This window comes from Dicentrarchus labrax, unplaced genomic scaffold, assembly GCF_905237075.1.
Source record: "Dicentrarchus labrax unplaced genomic scaffold, dlabrax2021, whole genome shotgun sequence".
NCBI classification, from domain to species: Eukaryota; Metazoa; Chordata; class Actinopteri; family Moronidae; genus Dicentrarchus; species Dicentrarchus labrax.
In genome coordinates this window covers 7,040,750-7,064,610 of record NW_026136717.1, presented here as the reverse complement: position 1 = coordinate 7,064,610, position 23,861 = coordinate 7,040,750, and the positions used below count along the sequence as shown (strand labels likewise).

The following is a 23,861-nucleotide window of genomic DNA, read 5'->3' as shown; positions in this document are numbered from 1 at the left end:
CATTGCTGAATAAATAGAATATATTAGCAAATGCAGTATATTTCATGATATATATTAGGAATATATATATATTAGCAAATAGATTGTGATATCTTTTTGCTAATACATTTTACCGTTAAGATCTGATTCATATGTGTACATGAACAACTCTATTGAAGATGAAGGAGAAGCAGAAGAAAAAACATTCTGCATTTTATACTATAAAGCAAATTGAAAGTTCACTTGGAGTCCAAGTGTGTAACATTTAGGAGTATATATTGTAAAAAAAAAAGGTAATATATGTATTCATTAGTGTATATTCACCTGAAAATAAGAATAGTTATGTTGAATGAGCCTTTTAAAGACGCCACGGGCCATCTAACCCTAACCCTAACCCATCGTCAAAAGGGACCAACATAACCCTGGCATTAGATAAGGGGGTTCGCATTTGTCGAGCGTCCACCCTAGTTTCCCTTGCGCTTTGAAAGGCAGAGTGAAGTTAGGGAGTTGCTGTAATCTGTAACTACACCGCTAGATTGCACTGAAGTTTTCAGCACTGGACCATTAAGATAGAAACTGGATTCTTGCTTAACTTTTGGACTAATGGCTATCATGAGAATAAAATTGTTTGATCTGAGAAAGTATGAAGTAGAAGTATGAACCTACAGTACAATGATGAATTGATCAATTAATTTAAAGGCGTGGGTGAATCATCATTGGGAATATTGATTATGTCAAACAGGTTATATGAAAATACATCATATGGGTTGCATCAAACAACTGATGAGTTCAAATGATTCTCACCATTGTATTTAGCTTCTGTCAACAGGACAGAATGAGACCAGTATCACTTTGCAGTGGAATAACGTGAACAACAGCACCAGCTTTATTCTCCAGTTTAATGGCACAGAGATAAACATCAGTGCACCAAATGGAGATGGACCAGTAACTCACACAGTCTCATCTCTCACTGCTGGAACTAGATACACTTTCACTCTCTTGTCTGTGTTTGAGAACAACAGAAGCAGTGGAATAACCACTACTGCAGTCACTGGTAAGATGTTTCATTTCATTGATGCATTTTGAATCAGGAATAACTGTATTGTTCTGTCACCTTAGTATATATGACAGCATTCTATATCATTAAATATATGTTTGAATGCCCAGGGGATTATTGAAATAGCTATATTGAATGCTTATAAAATGAAGTTACAATGTTTGGGCTGCCAGTAGCCACTCAATTTCACACAACAGCAGCCATAGCACTTATAAACAGCAACTGCACTGCTCTTTTTTCTTTTCTCAGCTCCTCCAAACACAGACAGCTTCACATCAACAGGGCAAAATGAGACCAGTATCACTCTGCAGTGGAATAAAGTGAACAACAACACCAGCTTTATTCTCCAGTTTAATGGCACAGAGATAAACATCAGTGCACCAGATGGAGATGGACCAGTAACTCACACAGTCTCATCTCTCACTGCTGGAACTAGATACACATTCACTCTCTTGTCTGTGTTTGAGAACGTCAGAAGCAGTGGAACAACCACTACTGCAGTCACTGGTAAGATGTTTAACTTTGTTACTGTGCAGTATTATTTTTCTTTTATATAAAGTGTGATCCTTGCATTGACAAACACAAGTCTTTCAATATGAACGGCTGTTTCACTTTGTGTTCCTAATACTCAGCGTTACTTTTCATGTTGGAATGCAAAACGGATCATATTAACAGCCAGAGGGAGTGACTCGATCAACTCATTCACGACTCTTTTTCCTTTCCCAGCTCCTCTGAATGCAGACAGCTTCACATCAACAGGACAGAATGAGACCAGTATCACTCTGCAGTGGAATAAAGTGAACAACGACACTAGCTTTATTCTCCAGTTTAATGGCACAGAGATAAACATCAGTGCACCAGATGGAGATGGACCAGTAACTCACACAGTCTCATCTCTCACTGCTGGAACTAGATACGCATTCACTCTCTTGTCTGTGTTTGAGAACATCAGAAGTACTGGAACAACCATTATTGCAGTCACTGGTAAGATGTCTGACTTCATTAATGCATTTTGAACCAGGAATAGCTGTATTGTTCTGTTAGCTGTGTATATATGACAGTATTCTACATTTTAAAATACATGTTTAAATACCTAGGGTATTAGGTTAATGTTTCTATTGAATGGTCACAAAGTTGCGATGTTGGAGCTGCCAGTAGACATTCAGTTCCAGACAGTAGTAGCCATTGCAGTTGTCAACAACAATTGCAGGTACCAACAGTGAGCTGTTAGCAGCAGCAATGACCTAAAACAAACAACATGGGGTGGAAAGCTGGATGGTGTGGTTTTCACCTTGACATGAGGGAAGCTGCTGGACACCAAACAGTTGTAACTAGCAGGTGTAGTAAAGATGAAGAATCCACAAATGTATGGAGGAGGCATTTAAATATCCAACTCTGCTGTATGAACTTGTGTTAGAGGTGTATTAAGCATGTGGGGATCACTTATCGTGATTTCCTGTTCTTCCCTGGCACAATGCTACTGCAATGCAAGAGGAAAATGGTGCAGCTTAAACACCTCAGACGATCCCATCTTGATGAAATCTGTCACTGCTGTGCTTTTCTTTCTCAGCTCCTCCAAACGCTGAAAGCTTCACATCAACAGGACAGAATGAGACCAGTATCACTCTGCAGTGGAATAAAGTGAACAACACCAGCTTTATTCTCCAGTTTAATGGTACAGAGATAAACATCAGTGCACCAGATGGAGATGGACCAGTAACTCACACAGTCTCATCTCTCACTGCTGGAACTAGATACACATTCACTCTCTTGTCTGTGTTTGAGAACGTCAGAAGCAGTGGAACAACCACTACTGCAGTCACTGGTAAAATGTTTAACTTTGTTACTGTGCAGTATTATTTTTCTTTTATATAAAGTGTGATCCTTGCATTGACAAACACAAGTCTTTCAATATGAACGGCTGTTTCACTTTGTGTTCCTAATACTCAGCGTTACTTTTCATGTTGGAATGGAAAACGGATCATATTAACAGCCAGAGGGAGTGACTCGATCAACTCATTCACGACTCCTTTTCCTTTCCCAGCTCCTCTGAATGCAGACAGCTTCATATCAACAGGACAGAATGAGACCAGTATCACTCTGCAGTGGAATAAAGTGAACAACGACACCAGCTTTATTCTCCAGTTTAATGGCACAGAGATAAACATCAGTGCACCAGATGGAGATGGACCAGTAACTCACACAGTCTCATCTCTCACTGCTGGAACTAGACACGCATTCACTCTCTTGTCTGTGTTTGAGACCATCAGAAGTAGTGGAACAACCACTACTGCAGTCACTGGTGAGATATGTTCACTATTTTAATGTGTTTTGAACTATGATTCACAACTATGTTTTGGTAATAAACAGCCAAAGGGAACATAGATTATTTCATAGGCAGTATTGTTTTTATAAATGCTTTCCAACCAACTTTAGGAACTAACAGGGAGATTGCTTATTTTTACACGTAATCCTTTTAGATAAATCCATTCACTTTTGTTTTTCTTTCTCAGCTCCTCCAAACACAGACAGCTTGATATCAACAGGACAGAATGAGACCAGTATCACTCTCCAGTGGAATAAAGTGAACAACAACACCAGCTTTATTCTCCAGTTTAATGGCACAGAGATAAACATCAGTGCACCAGATGGAGATGGACCAGTAACTCACACAGTCTCATCTCTCACTGCTGGAACTAGATACACTTTCACTCTCTTGTCTGTGTTTGAGAACGTCAGAAGCAGTGGAACAACCACTACTGCAGTCACTGGTAAAATGTGTTAACTTTGTTAATGTGTAGTATTATTAAAATTTCTTTTGATATAAAGTGTGATCCTTGCATTGACAAACACAAGTCTTTCAATATGAACGGCTGTTTCACTTTGTGTTCCTAACAGTCAGCGTTACTTTTCATGTTGGAATGGAAAACGGATCATATTAACAGCCAGAGGGAGTGACTCGATCAACTCATTCACAACTCTTTTTCCTTTCCCAGCTCCTCTGAATACAGACAGCTTCACATCAACAGGACAGAATGAGACCAGTATCACTCTGCAGTGGAATAAAGTGAACAACGACACCAGCTTTATTCTCCAGTTTAATGGCACAGAGATAAACATCAGTGCACCAGATGGAGATGGACCAGTAACTCACACAGTCTCATCTCTCACTGCTGGAACTAGATACACATTCACTCTCTTGTCTGTGTTTGAGACCATCAGAAGTAGTGGAACAACCATTACTGCAGTCACTGGTGAGATATGTTCACTATTTTAATGTATTTTTAACTATGATCCACAACTATCTTTTGGTAATAAACAGCCAAAGGGAACATAGATTATTTCATAGGCAGTATTGTTTTTATAAATGCTTTCCAACCAACTTTAGGTACTAACAGGGAGATTGCTTATTTTTAGACGTAATCTTTTTAGATAAATCCATTCACTTTTGTTTTTCTTTCTCAGCTCCTCCAAACACAGACAGCTTGATATCAACAGGACAGAATGAGACCAGTATCACTCTGCAGTGGAATAAAGTGAACAACGACACCAGCTTTATTCTCCAGTTTAATGGCACAGAGATAAACATCAGTGCACCAGATGGAGATGGACCAGTAACTCACACAGTCTCATCTCTCACTGCTGGAACTAGATACGCATTCACTCTCTTGTCTGTGTTTGAGACCATCAGAAGTAGTGGAACAACCATTACTGCAGTTACTTGTGAGATATGTTCACTATTTTAATGTATTTTGAACTATGATTCACAACTATCTTTTGGTTATAAACAGCCAAAGGGAACATAGATTATTTCATAGGCAGTATTGTTTTTATAAATGCTTTCCAACCAATTTTAGGTACTAACAGGGAGATTGCTTATTTTTAGATGTGAACTTTTTAGATAAATCCATTCACTTTTATTTTTCTTTCTCAGCTCCTCCAAACGCTGAAAGCTTGATATCAACAGGACAGAATGAGACCAGTATCACTCTGCAGTGGAATAAAGTGAACAACAACACCAGCTTTATTCTCCAGTTTAATGGCACAGAGATAAACATCAGTGCACCAGATGGAGATGGACCAGTAACTCACACAGTCTCATCTCTCACTGCTGGAACTAGATACACATTCACTCTCTTGTCTGTGTTTGAGACCATCAGAAGTAGTGGAACAACCATTACTGCAGTCACTGGTGAGATATGTTCACTATTTTAATGTATTTTGAACTATGATTCACAACTATCTTTTGGTTATAAACAGCCAAAGGGAACATAGATTATTTCATAGGCAGTATTGTTTTTATAAATGCTTTCCAACCAACTTTAGGTACTAACAGGGAGATTGCTTATTTTTAGATGTGAACTTTTTAGATAAATCCATTCACTTTTATTTTTCTTTCTCAGCTCCTCCAAACGCTGAAAGCTTGATATCAACAGGACAGAATGAGACCAGTATCACTTTCCAGTGGAATAAAGTGAACAACAACACCAGCTTTATTCTCCAGTTTAATGGCACAGAGATAAACATCAGTGCACCAGATGGAGATGGACCAGTAACTCACACAGTCTCATCTCTCACTGCTGGAACTAGATACACATTCACTCTCTTGTCTGTGTTTGAGAACATCAGAAGCAGAAGAACAACCACTACTGCAGTCACTGGTAAGATGTTTAACTTTGTTACTGTGTAGTATTATTTTTCTTTTATATAAAGTGTGGTCCTTGCATTGACAAACACAAGTCTTTCAGTATGAACGGCTGTTTCACTTTGTGTTCCTAATACTCAGCGTTACTTTTCATGTTGGAATGCAAAACGGATCATATTAACAGCTAGAGGGAGTGACTCGATCAACTCATTCACAACTCTTTTTCCTTTCCCAGCTCCTCTGAATGCAGACAGCTTCACATCAACAGGACAGAATGAGACCAGTATCACTCTGCAGTGGAATAAAGTGAACAACGACACCAGCTTTATTCTCCAGTTTAATGGCACAGAGATGAACATCAGTGCACCAGATGGAGATGGACCAGTAACTCACACAGTCTCATCTCTCACTGCTGGAACTAGATACACATTCACTCTCTTGTCTGTGTTTGAGAACATCAGAAGTAGTGGAACAACCATTACTGCAGTTACTTGTGAGATATGTTCACTATTTTAATGTATTTTGAACTATGATCCACAACTATCTTTTGGTAATAAACAGCCAAAGGGAACATAGATTATTTCATAGGCAGTATTGTTTTTATAAATGCTTTCCAACCAACTTTAGGTACTAACAGGGAGATTGCTTATTTTTAGATGTAATATTTTTAAATAAATCCATTCACTTTTATTTTTCTTTCTCAGCTCCTCTAAATGCTGACAGCTTCATATCAACAGGACAGAATGAGACCAGTATCACTCTCCAGTGGAATAAAGTGAACAACAACACCAGCTTTATTCTCCAGTTTAATGGCACAGAGATAAACATCAGTGCACCAGATGGAGATGGACCAGTAACTCACACAGTCTCATCTCTCACTGCTGGAACTAGATATGCATTCACTCTCTTGTCTGTGTTTGAGAACATCAGAAGCAGTGGAACAACCACTACTGCAGTCACTGGTAAGATATGTTCACTATTTTAATGTATTTTGAACTATGATTAACAACTATCTTTTGGTTATAAACAGCCAAAGGGAACATAGATTATTTCATAGGCAGTATTTTTTTTATAAATGCTTTCCAACCAACTTTATTTTCTTAGAGGAACATTGCTTATTTTTAGATGTAATCTTTTTAGATAAATCCATTCACTTTTATTTTTCTTTCTCAGCTCCTCCAAATGCTGAAAGCTTCACATCAACAGGACAGAATGAGACCAGTATCACTCTGCAGTGGAATAAAGTGAACAACAACACCAGCTTTATTCTCCAGTTTAATGGCACAGAGATAAACATCAGTGCACCAGATGGAGATGGACCAGTAACTCACACAGTCTCATCTCTCACTGCTGGAACTAGATACACATTCACTCTCTTGTCTGTGTTTGAGAACATCAGAAGCAGTGGAACAACCACTACTGCAGTCACTGGTAAGATGTTTAACTTTGTTACTGTGTAGTATTATTTTTCTTTTATATAAAGTGTGATCCTTGCATTGACAAACACAAGTCTTTTAATATTAACGGCTGTTTCACTTTGTGTTCCTAATACTCAGCGTTACTTTTCATGTTGGAATGCAAAACGGATCATATTAACAGCCAGAGGGAGTGACTCGATCAACTCATTCACAACTCTTTTTCCTTTCCCAGCTCCTCTGAATGCAGACAGCTTCACATCAACAGGACAGAATGAGACCAGTATCACTCTGCAGTGGAATAAAGTGAACAACGACACCAGCTTTATTCTCCAGTTTAATGGCACAGAGATAAACATCAGTGCACCAGATGGAGATGGACCAGTAACTCACACAGTCTCATCTCTCACTGCTGGAACTAGATATGCATTCACTCTCTTGTCTGTGTTTGAGACCATCAGAAGTAGTGGAACAACCATTACTGCAGTCACTGGTGAGATATGTTCACTATTTTAATGTATTTTGAACTATGATTCACAACTATCTTTTGGTAATAAACAGCCAAAGGGAACATAGATTATTTCATAGGCAGTATTGTTTTTATAAATGCTTTCCAACCAACTTTAGGTACTAACAGGGAGATTGCTTATTTTTAGATGTAATATTTTTAAATAAATCCATTCACTTTTATTTTTCTTTCTCAGCTCCTCCAAACGCTGAAAGCTTGATATCAACAGGACAGAATGAGACCAGTATCACTCTGCAGTGGAATAAAGTGAACAACAACACCAGCTTTATTCTCCAGTTTAATGGCACAGAGATAGACGTCAGTGCACCAGATGGAGATGGACCAGTAACTCACACAGTCTCATCTCTCACTGCTGGAACTAGATACACATTCACTCTCTTGTCTGTGTTTGAGAACATCAGAAGCAGTGGAACAACCACTACTGCAGTCACTGGTAAAATGTTTAACTTTGTTACTGTGTAGTATTATTTTTCTTTTATATAAAGTGTGATCCTTGCATTGACAAACACAAGTCTTTCAATATGAACGGCTGTTTCACTTTGTGTTCCTAACAGTCAGCGTTACTTTTCATGTTGGAATGGAAAACGGATCATATTAACAGCCAGAGGGAGTGACTCGATCAACTCATTCACAACTCTTTTTCCTTTCCCAGCTCCTCTGAATACAGACAGCTTCACATCAACAGGACAGAATGAGACCAGTATCACTCTGCAGTGGAATAAAGTGAACAACAACACCAGCTTTATTCTCCAGTTTAATGGCACAGAGATGAACATCAGTGCACCAGATGGAGATGGACCAGTAACTCACACAGTCTCATCTCTCACTGCTGGAACTAGATACACATTCACTCTCTTGTCTGTGTTTGAGACCATCAGAAGTAGTGGAACAACCATTACTGCAGTCACTGGTGAGATATGTTCACTATTTTAATGTATTTTGAACTATGATTCACAACTATCTTTTGGTAATAAACAGCCAAAGGGAACATAGATTATTTCATAGGCAGTATTGTTTTTATAAATGCTTTCCAACCAACTTTAGGTACTAACAGGGAGATTGCTTATTTTTAGATGTAATATTTTTAAATAAATCCATTCACTTTTATTTTTCTTTCTCAGCTCCTCCAAACGCTGAAAGCTTGATATCAACAGGACAGAATGAGACCAGTATCACTCTGCAGTGGAATAAAGTGAACAACAACACCAGCTTTATTCTCCAGTTTAATGGCACAGAGATAAACATCAGTGCACCAGATGGAGATGGACCAGTAACTCACACAGTCTCATCTCTCACTGCTGGAACTAGATACACATTCACTCTCTTGTCTGTGTTTGAGAACATCAGAAGCAGTGGAACAACCATTACTGCAGTCACTGGTGAGATATGTTCACTATTTTAATGTATTTTGAACTATGATTCACAACTATCTTTTGGTTATAAACAGCCAAAGGGAACATAGATTATTTCATAGGCAGTATTGTTTTTATAAATGCTTTCCAACCAATTTTAGGTACTAACAGGGAGATTGCTTATTTTTAGATGTGAACTTTTTAGATAAATCCATTCACTTTTATTTTTCTTTCTCAGCTCCTCCAAACGCTGAAAGCTTGATATCAACAGGACAGAATGAGACCAGTATCACTCTGCAGTGGAATAAAGTGAACAACAACACCAGCTTTATTCTCCAGTTTAATGGCACAGAGATAAACATCAGTGCACCAGATGGAGATGGACCAGTAACTCACACAGTCTCATCTCTCACTGCTGGAACTAGATACACATTCACTCTCTTGTCTGTGTTTGAGAACATCAGAAGCAGTGGAACAACCACTACTGCAGTCACTGGTAAGATGTTTAACTTTGTTACTGTGTAGTATTATTTTTCTTTTATATAAAGTGTGGTCCTTGCATTGACAAACACAAGTCTTTCAATATGAACGGCTGTTTCACTTTGTGTTCCTAATACTCAGCGTTACTTTTCATGTTGGAATGCAAAACGGATCATATTAACAGCCAGAGGGAGTGACTCGATCAACTTATTCACTACTCCTTTTCCTTTCCCAGCTCCTCTGAATGCAGACAGCTTCATATCAACAGGACAGAATGAGACCAGTATCACTCTGCAGTGGAATAAAGTGAACAACGACACCAGCTTTATTCTCCAGTTTAATGGCACAGAGATGAACATCAGTGCACCAGATGGAGATGGACCAGTAACTCACACAGTCTCATCTCTCACTGCTGGAACTAGATACACATTCACTCTCTTGTCTGTGTTTGAGAACATCAGAAGTAGTGGAACAACCATTACTGCAGTCACTGGTGAGATATGTTCACTATTTTAATGTATTTTGAACTATGATTCACAACTATCTTTTGGTTATAAACAGCCAAAGGGAACATAGATTATTTCATAGGCAGTATTGTTTTTTATAAATGCTTTCCAACCAACTTTAGGTACTAAGAGGAAGATTGCTTATTTTTAGATGTAATCTTTTTAGATAAATCCATTCACTTTTATTTTTCTTTCTCAGCTCCTCCAAACGCTGAAAGCTTCACATCAGCAGCACAGAATGAGACCAGTATCACTTTCCAGTGGAATAAAGTGAACAACAACACCAGCTTTATTCTCCAGTTTAATGGCACAGAGATGAACATCAGTGCACCAGATGGAGATGGACCAGTAACTCACACAGTCTCATCTCTCACTGCTGGAACTAGATACACATTCACTCTCTTGTCTGTGTTTGAGACCATCAGAAGTAGTGGAACAACCATTACTGCAGTTACTTGTGAGATATGTTCACTATTTTAATGTATTTTGAACTATGATTCACAACTATCTTTTGGTAATAAACAGCCAAAGGGAACATAGATTATATCATAGGCAGTATTGTTTTTTATAAATGCTTTCCAACCAACTTTAGGTACTAACAGGGAGATTGCTTATTTTTAGATGTAATATTTTTAAATAAATCCATTCACTTTTATTTTTCTTTCTCAGCTCCTCCAAACGCTGAAAGCTTGATATCAACAGGACAGAATGAGACCAGTATCACTCTGCAGTGGAATAAAGTGAACAACAACACCAGCTTTATTCTCCAGTTTAATGGCACAGAGATAAACATCAGTGCACCAGATGGAGATGGACCAGTAACTCACACAGTCTCATCTCTCACTGCTGGAACTAGATACACATTCACTCTCTTGTCTGTGTTTGAGAACATCAGAAGCAGTGGAACAACCACTACTGCAGTCACTGGTAAGATGTTTAACTTTGTTACTGTGTAGTATTATTTTTCTTTTATATAAAGTGTGGTCCTTGCATTGACAAACACAAGTCTTTCAATATGAACGGCTGTTTCACTTTGTGTTCCTAATACTCAGCGTTACTTTTCATGTTGGAATGCAAAACGGATCATATTAACAGAAAGAGGGAGTGACTTGATCAACTCATTCACGACTCTATTTCCTTTCCCAGCTCCTCTGAATGCAGACAGTTTCATATCAACAGGACAGAATGAGACCAGTATCACTCTGCAGTGGAATAAAGTGAACAACAACACCAGCTTTATTCTCCAGTTTAATGGCACAGAGATAAACATCAGTGCACCAGATGGAGATGGACCAGTAACTCACACAGTCTCATCTCTCACTGCTGGAACTAGATACACTTTCACTCTCTTGTCTGTGTTTGAGAACATCAGAAGCAGTGGAACAACCACTACTGCAGTCACTGGTAAGATGTGTTCACTTTGTTACTGTGCAGTATTATTGTTCTTTTATATACAAGTGGATCCTTTGCATTGACAAACACAAGTCTTTCAATATGAACGGCTGTTTCACTTAATGCTGTTCCTAACAGTCAGTTACTTTTCATGTTGGAATGGAAAACGGATCATATTAACAGCCAGAGGGAGTGACTTTTGATCAACTCATTCACAACTATTTTTCCTTTCCCAGCTCCTCTGAATACAGACAGCTTCACATCAACAGGACAGAATGAGACCAGTATCACTCTGCAGTGGAATAAAGTGAACAACAACACCAGCTTTATTCTCCAGTTTAATGGCACAGAGATAAACATCAGTGCACCAGATGGAGATGGACCAGTAACTCACACAGTCTCATCTCTCACTGCTGGAACTAGATACACATTCACTCTCTTGTCTGTGTTTGAGACCATCAGAAGTAGTGGAACAACCATTACTGCAGTCACTGGTGAGATATGTTCACTATTTTAATGTATTTTGAACTATGATTCACAACTATCTTTTGGTAATAAACAGCCAAAGGGAACATAGATTATTTCATAGGCAGTATTGTTTTTATAAATGCTTTCCAACCAACTTTAGGTACTAACAGGGAGATTGCTTATTTTTAGATGTAATATTTTTAAATAAATCCATTCACTTTTATTTTTCTTTCTCAGCTCCTCCAAACGCTGAAAGCTTGATATCAACAGGACAGAATGAGACCAGTATCACTCTGCAGTGGAATAAAGTGAACAACAACACCAGCTTTATTCTCCAGTTTAATGGCACAGAGATAAACATCAGTGCACCAGATGGAGATGGACCAGTAACTCACACAGTCTCATCTCTCACTGCTGGAACTAGATACACATTCACTCTCTTGTCTGTGTTTGAGAACATCAGAAACAGTGGAACAACCACTACTGCAGTCACTGGTAAAATGTTTAACTTTGTTACTGTGTAGTATTATTTTTCTTTTATATAAAGTGTGGTCCTTGCATTGACAAAAACAAGTCTTTCAGTATGAACGGCTGTTTCACTTTGTGTTCCTAATACTCAGCGTTACTTTTCATGTTGGAATGCAAAACGGATCATATTAACAGCCAGAGGGAGTGACTCGATCAACTTATTCACTACTCCTTTTCCTTTCCCAGCTCCTCTGAATGCAGACAGCTTCATATCAACAGGACAGAATGAGACCAGTATCACTCTGCAGTGGAATAAAGTGAACAACAAAACCAGCTTTATTCTCCAGTTTAATGGCACAGAGATGAACATCAGTGCACCAGATGGAGATGGACCAGTAACTCACACAGTCTCATCTCTCACTGCTGGAACTAGATATGCATTCACTCTCTTGTCTGTGTTTGAGACCATCAGAAGTAGTGGAACAACCATTACTGCAGTTACTTGTGAGATATGTTCACTATTTTAATGTATTTTGAACTATGATTCACAACTATCTTTTGGTAATAAACAGCCAAAGGGAACATAGATTATTTCATAGGCAGTATTGTTTTTATAAATGCTTTCCAACCAACTTTAGGTACTAACAGGGAGATTGCTTATTTTTAGATGTAATATTTTTAAATAAATCCATTCACTTTTATTTTTCTTTCTCAGCTCCTCTGAATGCAGACAGTTTCATATCAACAGGACAGAATGAGACCAGTATCACTCTCCAGTGGAATAAAGTGAACAACAAGACCAGCTTTATTCTCCAGTTTAATGGCACAGAGATGAACATCAGTGCACCAGATGGAGGTGGACCAGTAACTCACACAGTCTCATCTCTCACTGCTGGAACAAGATACACTTTCACTCTCTTGTCTGTGTTTGAGAACATCAGAAGCAGTGGAACAACCATTACTGCAGTCACTGGTAAGATATGTTCACTATTTTAATGTATTCTGAACTATGATTAACAACTATCTTTTGGTTATAAACAGCCAAAGGGAACATAGATTATTTCATAGGCAGTATTGTTTTTTATAAATGCTTTCCAACCAACTTTAGGTACTTAGAGGAACATTGCTTATTTTTAGATGTAATCTTTTTAGATAAATCCATTCACTTTTATTTTTCTTTCTCAGCTCCTGCAAACGCTGAAAGCTTCACATCAACAGCACAGAATGAGACCAGTATCACTCTGCAGTGGAATAAAGTGAACAACAACACCAGCTTTATTCTCCAGTTTAATGGCACAGAGATGAACATCAGTGCACCAGATGGAGATGGACCAGTAACTCACACAGTCTCATCTCTCACTGCTGGAACTAGACACGCATTCACTCTCTTGTCTGTGTTTGAGACCATCAGAAGTAGTGGAACAACCACTACTGCAGTCACTGGTGAGATATGTTCACTATTTTAATGTGTTTTGAACTATGATTCACAACTATCTTTTGGTAATAAACAGCCAAAGGGAACATAGATTATTTCATAGGCAGTATTGTTTTTATAAATGCTTTCCAACCAACTTTAGGTACTAACAGGGAGATTACTTATTTTTAGATGTAATATTTTTAAATAAATCCATTCACTTTTATTTTTCTTTCTCAGCTCCTCCAAACGCTGAAAGCTTGATATCAACAGGACAGAATGAGACCAGTATCACTCTGCAGTGGAATAAAGTGAACAACAACACCAGCTTTATTCTCCAGTTTAATGGCACAGAGATAAACATCAGTGCACCAGATGGAGATGGACCAGTAACTCACACAGTCTCATCTCTCACTGCTGGAACTAGATACACATTCACTCTCTTGTCTGTGTTTGAGAACATCAGAAGCAGTGGAACAACCACTACTGCAGTCACTGGTAAGATGTTTAACTTTGTTACTGTGCAGTATTATTTTTCTTTTATATAAAGTGTGGTCCTTGCATTGACAAACACAAGTCTTTCAATATGAACGGCTGTTTCACTTTGTGTTCCTAATACTCAGATTTACTTTTCATGTTGGAATGCAAAACGGATCATATTAACAGCCAGAGGGAGTGACTTGATCAACTCATTCACGACTCTTTTTCCTTTCCCAGCTCCTCTGAATACAGACAGCTTCACATCAACAGGACAGAATGAGACCAGTATCACTCTGCAGTGGAATAAAGTGAACAACGACACCAGCTTTATTCTCCAGTTTAATGGCACAGAGATAAACATCAGTGCACCAGATGGAGATGGACCAGTAACTCACACAGTCTCATCTCTCACTGCTGGAACTAGATACACTTTCACTCTCTTGTCTGTGTTTGAGAACATCAGAAGTAGTGGAACAACCATTACTGCAGTCACTGGTGAGATATGTTCACTATTTTAATGTATTTTGAACTATGATTCACAACTATCTTTTGGTTATAAACAGCCAAAGGGAACATAGATTATTTCATAGGCAGTATTGTTTTTATAAATGCTTTCCAACCAACTTTAGGAACTAACAGGGAGATTGCTTATTTTTACACGTAATCCTTTTAGATAAATCTATTCACTTTTGTTTTTCTTTCTCAGCTCCTCCAAACACAGACAGCTTGATATCAACAGGACAGAATGAGACCAGTATCACTCTCCAGTGGAATAAAGTGAACAACAACACCAGCTTTATTCTCCAGTTTAATGGCACAGAGATAAACATCAGTGCACCAGATGGAGATGGACCAGTAACTCACACAGTCTCATCTCTCACTGCTGGAACTAGATACACTTTCACTCTCTTGTCTGTGTTTGAGAACATCAGAAGCAGTGGAACAACCATTACTGCAGTCACTGGTAAGATATGTTCACTATTTTAATGTATTTTGACCGATGCTTAACAACTATCTTTTGGATATAAACAGCCAAAGGGAACATAGATTATTTCATAGGCAGTATTTTTTTTTTAGAAATGCTTTCCAACCAACTTTATTTTCTTAGAGGAACATTGCTTATTTTTAGATGTAATCTTTTTAGATAAATCCATTCACTTTTATTTTTCTTTCTCAGCTCCTCCAAATGCTGAAAGCTTCACATCAACAGGACAGAATGAGACCAGTATCACTCTCCAGTGGAATAAAGTGAACAACAACACCAGCTTTATTCTCCAGTTTAATGGCACAGAGATAAACATCAGTGCACCAGATGGAGATGGACCAGTAACTCACACAGTCTCATCTCTCACTGCTGGAACTAGATACACATTCACTCTCTTGTCTGTGTTTGAGAACATCAGAAGTAGTGGAACAACCATTACTGCAGTCACTGGTGAGATATGTTCACTATTTTAATGTATTTTGAACTATGATTCACAACTATCTTTTGGTTATAAACAGCCAAAGGGAACATAGATTATTTCATAGGCAGTATTGTTTTTTATAAATGCTTTCCAACCAACTTTAGGTACTAACAGGGAGATTGCTTATTTTTAGATGTGAACTTTTTAGATAAATCCATTCACTTTTATTTTTCTTTCTCAGCTCCTCCAAACGCTGAAAGCTTGATATCAACAGGACAGAATGAGACCAGTATCACTTTCCAGTGGAATAAAGTGAACAACAACACCAGCTTTATTCTCCAGTTTAATGGCACAGAGATAAACATCAGTGCACCAGATGGAGATGGACCAGTAACTCACACAGTCTCATCTCTCACTGCTCGAACTAGATACACTTTCACTCTCTTGTCTGTGTTTGAGACCATCAGAAGCAGTGGAACAACCACTACTGCAGTCACTGGTAAAATGTTTAACTTTGTTACAGTGTAGTATTATTTTTCTTTTATATAAAGTGTGATCCTTGCATTGACAAACACAAGTCTTTCAATATGAACGGCTGTTTCACTTTCTGTTCCTAACAGTCAGCGTTACTTTTCATGTTGGAATGCAAAACGGATCATATTAACAGCCAGAGGGAGTGACTCGATCAACTCATTCACGACTCCTTTTCCTTTCCCAGCTCCTCTGAATGCAGACAGCTTCATATCAACAGGACAGGATGAGACCAGTATCACTCTGCAGTGGAATAAAGTGAACAACGACACCAGCTTTATTCTCCAGTTTAATGGCACAGAGATAAACATCAGTGCACCAGATGGAGATGGACCAGTAACTCACACAGTCTCATCTCTCACTGCTGGAACTAGATACGCATTCACTCTCTTGTCTGTGTTTGAGAACGTCAGAAGCAGTGGAACAACCACTACTGCAGTCACTGGTGAGATATGTTCACTATTTTAATGTATTTTGAACTATGCTTAACAACTATCTTTTGGTTGTCAACAGCCAAAGGGAACATCGATTATTTCACAGGCAGTATTTTTTTTTTGTAAATGCTCACCAACCAACTTTAAGTACTTAGAGGAACATGCTTATTTTTAGAAGTAATCTTTTTAGATAAATTCATTCACTTTTGTTTTTCTTTCTCAGCTCCTCCAAACAAAGACAGCTTGATATCAACAGGACAGAATGAGACCAGTATCACTCTGCAGTGGAATAAAGTGAACAACAACACCAGCTTTATTCTCCAGTTTAATGGCACAGAGATAAACATCAGTGCACCAGATGGAGATGGACCAGTAACTCACACAGTCTCATCTCTCACTGCTGGAACTAGATACACTTTCACTCTCTTGTCTGTGTTTGAGAACGTCAGAAGCAGTGGAACAACCATTACTGCAGTCACTGGTAAGATGTCTGATGGCATTAATGCATTTTGAACCAGGAATAGCTGTATTGTTCTGTTAGCTGTGTATATATGACAGTATTCTACATTTTAAAATACATGTTTAAATACCTAGGGTATTAGGTTAATTTTTCTATTGAATGGTCACAAAGTTGCAATGTTGGAGCTGCCAGTAGACATTCAGTTCCAGACAGTAGTAGCCATTGCAGTTGTCAACAACAATTGCAGGTACCAACAGTGAGCTGTTAGCAGCAGCAATGACCTAAAACAAACAACATGGGGTGGAAAGCTGGATGGTGTGGTTTTCACCTTGACATGAGGGAAGCTGCTGGACACCAAAAAGTTGTAACTAGCAGGTGTAGTAAAGATGAAGAATCCACAAATGTATGGAGGAGGCATTTAAATATCCAACTCTGCTGTATGAACTTGTGTTAGAGGTGTATTAAGCATGTGGGGATCACTTATCGTGACTTCCTGTTCTTCCCTGGTGCAATGCTACTGCAATGCAAAAGGAAAATGGTGCAGCTTAAACACCTCAGATGATCCCATCTTTATGAAATCTGTCACTGCTGTGCTTTTCTTTCTCAGCTCCTCCAAACACTGACAGCTTCACATCAACAGGACAGAATGAGACCAGTATCACTCTGCAGTGGAATAAAGTGAACAACAACACCAGCTTTATTCTCCAGTTTAATGGCACAGAGATAAACATCAGTGCACCAGATGGAGATGGACCAGTAACTCACACAGTCTCATCTCTCACTGCTGGAACTAGATACACTTTCACTCTCTTGTCTGTGTTTGAGAACGTCAGAAGTAGTGGAACAACCACACGCAGTCACGAAAATAACCATACGTCGTAAAAACAGTGGTAATATAACAGTACCACTGACCTGCAGTCAAATTCTTGGTATAGATGTTTAACTTTGTTACTGTGTAAAGTATCTATTTTTGCTTTTATATAAAGTGTGATCCTTGCATTGACAAAAACAAGTCTTTCAATATTAACGGCTGTTTCACTTTGTGTTCCTAATACTCAGCGTAACTTTTCATGTTGGAATGCAAAACGGATCATATTAACAGCTAGAGGGAGTGACTCGATATACTCATTCACGACTCTTTTTCCTTTCCCAGCTCCTCTGAATGCAGACAGCTTCACATCAACAGGACAGAATGAGACCAGCATCACTCTGCAGTGGAATAAAGTGAACAACGACACCAGCTTTATTCTCCAGTTTAATGGCACAGAGATAAACATCAGTGCACCAGATGGAGATGGACCAGTAACTCACACAGTCTCATCTCTCACTGCTGGAACTAGATACACTTTCACTCTCTTGTCTGTGTTTGAGACCATCAGAAGCAGTGGAACAACCACTACTGCAGTCACTGGTGAGATATGTTCACTATTTTAATGTATTTTGAACTATGATTCACAACTATCTTTTGGTAATAAACAGCCAAAGGGAACATAGATTATTTCATAGGCAGTATTGTTTTTATAAATGCTTTCCAACCAACTTTAGGTACTAACAGGGAGATTGCTTATTTTTAGATGTAATATTTTTAAATAAATCCATTCACTTTTATTTTTCTCTCTCAGCTCCTCCAAACGCTGAAAGCTTGATATCAACAGGACAGAATGAGACCAGTATCACTCTGCAGTGGAATAAAGTGAACAACAACACCAGCTTTATTCTCCAGTTTAATGGCACAGAGATAAACATCAGTGCACCAGATGGAGATGGACCAGTAACTCACACAGTCTCATCTCTCACTGCTGGAACTAGATACACTTTCACTCTCTTGTCTGTGTTTGAGAACGTCAGAAGTAGTGGAACAACCACTACTGCAGTTACTGGTAAGATGTTTAACTTCATTACTGTGCAGTATAGAAATACAAACATACATGCGGTGGATATAGTATTCACTTGGTGATTCATCTACAGTCAAATTCGACTTGATATTTTATTCATTAACACAGTTTACTCAGACAACTCACGTTGGAAACGTTATTACAGCAGTATCGCATAGTTAGATTTTGGCGTCCAGGCTCCGACCTCATCACCCCCCACCGATATGTTTACATAGAGATATTGGGGAGTGATGAGTAAATACCTTGAACCCTTAGGCAGAGCCTCCAGGTGGATGCTGGGTTGGTGGTGGGGCTTACAGAGCTACAGGCAGCAATACTTATGCAGGGCAGCAGGCAGCATTGACAGAGCAGAGGGAGAGCTGGGAAATTGTGCAGTTTAAATAGACTGCCAGATTGGAAGGGTGCACTTGGATAATGATTATGGAGTGAGGCATGTCATGTGTGTATAGCAGCACATCTCGAGTTGACTGCCTGAACTAGCTTTCAGGCTTCGCTCCATTTATATCTATTATATAAAGTGTGATCCTTGGATTGACAAACACAAGTCTTTCAATATGAACGGCTGTTTCACTTTGTGTTCCTAATAGTTAGCGTTATTTTTCATGTGGGAATGCAAAACGGATCATATTAACAGCCAGAGGGAGTGACTCGATCAACTCATTCACGACTCTTTTTCCTTTCCCAGCTCCTCTGAATGCAGACAGCTTCATATCAACAGGACAGAATGAGACCAGTATCACTCTGCAGTGGAATAAAGTGAACAACAACACCAGCTTTATTCTCCAGTTTAATGGCACAGAGATAAACATCAGTGCACCAGATGGAGATGGACCAGTAACTCACACAGTCTCATTTCTCACTGCTGGAACTAGATACACATTCACTCTCTTCTCTGTCTTTGAGAACGTCAGAAGCAGTGGAACAACCACTACTGCAGTCACTGGTAAGATGTTTGACTTAATTTTTCTTCATTTAACTATGCATAACACTCTGTTAAGCATTACAGCGTACTAGACAATGAAATAGACATTTGAATGGCTCATTGTTTGTGTTTTTTTTAAACACATTAAATTAGCTTAGGTGCAACATCGTCATGGCCACTATCTATTGTATCTATTGACTGCAAGATAGCATTAACCAAATCAGTTTGCAGCAGCAATAGTTAGAACTGAACAGAGAGTTGGTGAAAGCTGCTTCATCTTCACCTTGAAACTTAGGAAGCTACTGAACAGTTAGTAGTTCTTACCAGCAGCAATAGTATTTATTTCCTTGTTACATATGATCTTTTTTCCCTTCCTCCTTCATGTCCTTAAGAACTGCCCTCTGTTTTTTGCCTTGTTCCTTGTTTTTTTCTGAGCACCATTCAAAGCCCTCTGCTTTCCTTGGTTTCATTTTTCCTTATCTTTGTTGTTTGAATCAAAATGTTTTCATTTGATTTTCAGTTTAAAAGTCATGCAACAAAAGTTTGAATTACATCTAAGAGAAATGTTCATATTAGATCTTTGAGATATTAACAAAATATAATTTCTTTTTAACATATTCTTCTTTCAATGTGAACAAACACCATCATGCCAAAACTGCTTACTCTGCGTCTCACAACAGGAGGGCCTCGTAAGTATATGCATTTATTAGATACAGTACATTTCATTGTCTGAGTCTTTGCCCAGGTAATACATGTATTTGCATCACTTTCATTGTTATTAACTCAATGTCACAAAATTATTTTTATTTTATGTATATGTATATATGTATATTATGAGCACTGACAGGTGAAATGAATAACACTGATCATCTGGTTATCATGGCTCCTGTCAGTGGGTGGGATATACAGTTCTAAAAGTTTTAGGCAGATGTGAAAAAATATAAATAATTATTGTTTAATTTTTATCAATTTACCAAATGCAAAGTGAGCGAACAAAAGAAAAATCTAAATCACATCAATATTTGGTGTTACTACCCTTTGCCTTCAAACCAGCATCAATTCTTATAGGTACACTTGCAAAAAGTCAGGGATTTTGTAGGATTGTAGTCAGGTGTATGATCAACCAATTATACCAAACAGGTGCTAATGCTCATCAATGTCACATGTAGGTTGAAACACAGTCATTAACTTAAACAGAAACAGCTGTGTAGGAGGCTTAAAACTGGGTGAGGAACAGCCAAACTCTGCTACCAAGGTGAGGTTGTGGAAGACAGTTTCATGTCACAGGTCATACACTATGGCAAGACTGAGCACAGATACAAGTCACAAGGTAGTTATACTGCATCAGCAAGGTCTCTCCCAGACAAATATTTCAAAGCAGACTGGTGATTCAAGATGTGCTGTTGAAGCTCTTTTGAAAAAGCACAAAGAAACGGGCAATGTTGAGGATCGTAGACGCAGCGGTCGGCCAAGGAAACTTCAGCAGATGAAAACACATCAAACTTATTTCCCTTCAAAATCGGAAGATGTCCAGCAGTGCCATCAGCTCTGAACTGGCAGAAACCAGTGGGACCCAGGTACACCAATCTACTGTCCGGAGAAGTCTGGCCAGAAGTGGTCTTCATGGAAGAGTTGCAGCCAAAAAGCCATACTGCCGACATGGAAACAAGGCCAAGCGACTCAACTATGCACGAAAACATAGGAACTGGGGTGCAGAAAAATGGCAGCAGGTGCTCTGGACTGATGAGTCAAAATTTGAAATATTTGGCTGTAGCAGAAGGCAGTTTGTTCGCCGAAGGGCTGGAGAACGGTACAATAATGAGTGTCTGCAGGCAACAGTGAAGCATGGTGGAGGTTCCTTGCAAGTTTGGGGCTGCATTTCTGCAAATGGAGTTGGAGATTTGGTCAGGATTAATGGTATCCTCAATGCTGAGAAATACAGGCAGATACTTATCCATCATGCAATACCATCAGGGAGGCGTATAATTGGCCCCAAATTTATTCTGCAGCAGGACAACGACCCCAAACATACAGGCAAGGTCATTAAGAACTATCTTCAGCGTAAGGAAGAACAAGAAGTCCTGGAAGTGATGGCATGGCCCCCACAGAGCCCCGATCTCAACATCATCGAGTGTGTCTGGGATTACATGACGAGACAGAAGGATTTGAGGAAGCCTACATCCACAAAAGATCTGTGGTTAATTCTCCAAGATGTTTGGAACAACCTACCAGCTGAGTTCCTTAAAAAACTGTGTGCAAGTGTACCTAGAAGAATTGATGCAAGGGGTGGTCACACCAAAAATTGATTTGATTTAGATTTCTCTTCTGTTCATTCACTGCATTTTGTTAATTGATGAATATAAACTATTAGCACTTCCATTTTTGAAAGCATTCTTAGTTTACAGCATTTTTTCATACCTGCCTAAAACTTTTGCACAATACTGTATTAGGCAGCAAGTGAACATTTTGTCCTCAAAGCTGATGTGTTAGAAGCAGGAAAAATGGGCAGCGTGAGGATTTGAGCAACTTTGACAAGGGACACATTGTGATGGCTAGATGATCATCTCCAAACCTGCAGCTCTTGTGGGGTGTTCCCGGTCTGCAGTGGTCAGTACCTCTGAAAGGTGCTCCAAGGAAAAGAACCGAAGACAGGGTCATGGCTTATTGACGCACTGCTACTGTAGCTCAAACCGCTGAAACAGTTAATGCTGGTTCTGATAGAAAGGTGTCAGAACACAGTGCATCACAGTTTGTTGGTATGGGGCCGCGTAGCCACAGACCAGTCATAATGTTATGGCTGATCGGTGTGGACATATACACACATATATATATATATATATATATATATATATATATATATATATATATATATATATATATATATAGTAATAATTAATAGTATAATATGATGCAAATACAGAAGTTATGGTTAATTATTTAATAATCTTTAATACTTATCTATTATCCATTTATAGTGTTATATCTATTATTTAATGTAACATATTGTGTATTTTTGTCAACAGATTATGTTGTTGGATTGAACTTCAGATTAAAGTCATTTATTCAGCTGTCAGACTCGGACATCCAGACTATGTTGGAGGAGGTGAGAATAACTGCCGTTTCAGTTCATTTCAATGCCATGACTGGTTTGTATTAAATTCAAATAATTACATTATCAAGTTAATGCTAAAAAAAAAATATTTGGTTTGTTTTTTTGTCTAGCTCTTCAGACAATACGGATTATCATCACAATTGTTATCCCTAAAGGTCATTCAGACATAAAACCAGTGGAGGAAAGATGGGAATAAATGAAGGACAATGGATCTGCAATGCAAAAACATTGCTTTTTTGTTATTTATTTGTTCTTAAGTTATTTAGACGTTTCACATTTTGAATTACTTTCCTTGAAGTGAATGGGGGAAAAAAATTATGTTGTGAGTGATTTTATAACGTTATAGTGTGAGCTTTTTGGAGAATTTTCTTAAAATAAGACATGACGTGTCCCAAATCCATACTGCACAGTTCCATACAGTATGCACTACATACTAATCATTATAATATACTGTAGTTACTATGCAAAGCAATTCAACATAGTATTATCATGTCATACTACTAGTAAATGATACAGTAATTGCACAAAAATGTAACTTTGGAATTCACTTCCAGTAAACCAAAAATTTCACTTTTTCTTTCTTTCCAAGCTCTCGTTTCGCCACCATTGACAATTTTTTTTCAAACATTTTTCACTTTGAGCACTTCGATTTCCTTTGTGCATTGCTTTGTGTCCATCGACAGCACACTCCAAAGATCAGCTGTATTTAGTGTGCATACTGTAGCTGTAACTATAGCAGGGATCATTCCCAAAACAAATATACCTTACTTATCTATTCTGTAATTCTCTCAAGGTTTTTGATTGTCAGTATTCAGATTTTATTGTTACAGTGTTGTAATAGTGTGTGTAAATATACCTAGTATGTTTCTGAACATGTGAAATAAAGATCTTTGGAATGTTATGTGACTGTGAATGA

The 23,861-nt window shown here is 38.4% G+C and overlaps 1 protein-coding gene across 1 annotated transcript; it reads left to right on the top strand.

Annotated features, from left to right (window-relative positions):
- The first annotated feature begins 591 nt into the window (after positions 1 to 591).
- On the top strand, positions 592 to 23,846 carry LOC127349596 (uncharacterized). The gene is made up of 37 exons (XM_051375462.1): positions 592 to 633; positions 796 to 1,033; positions 1,286 to 1,543; positions 1,763 to 2,020; positions 2,607 to 2,861; positions 3,081 to 3,338; positions 3,550 to 3,807; positions 4,033 to 4,290; positions 4,502 to 4,759; positions 4,971 to 5,228; positions 6,855 to 7,112; positions 7,332 to 7,589; positions 7,801 to 8,058; positions 8,278 to 8,535; positions 8,747 to 9,004; positions 9,216 to 9,473; positions 9,693 to 9,950; positions 10,163 to 10,420; positions 10,633 to 10,890; positions 11,110 to 11,367; positions 11,592 to 11,849; positions 12,061 to 12,318; positions 12,538 to 12,795; positions 13,007 to 13,264; positions 13,477 to 13,734; positions 13,946 to 14,203; positions 14,423 to 14,680; positions 14,892 to 15,149; positions 15,363 to 15,620; positions 15,833 to 16,090; positions 16,310 to 16,567; positions 16,780 to 17,037; positions 18,170 to 18,427; positions 18,639 to 18,896; positions 19,597 to 20,522; positions 22,857 to 22,936; positions 23,056 to 23,846. Exons 1-35 carry the CDS (start codon positions 592 to 594, stop codon positions 19,923 to 19,925), a joined length of 8,862 nt encoding a protein of 2,953 aa, XP_051231422.1. The 3' UTR covers positions 19,926 to 20,522; positions 22,857 to 22,936; positions 23,056 to 23,846.
- Positions 23,847 to 23,861: the final 15 nt, after the last annotated feature.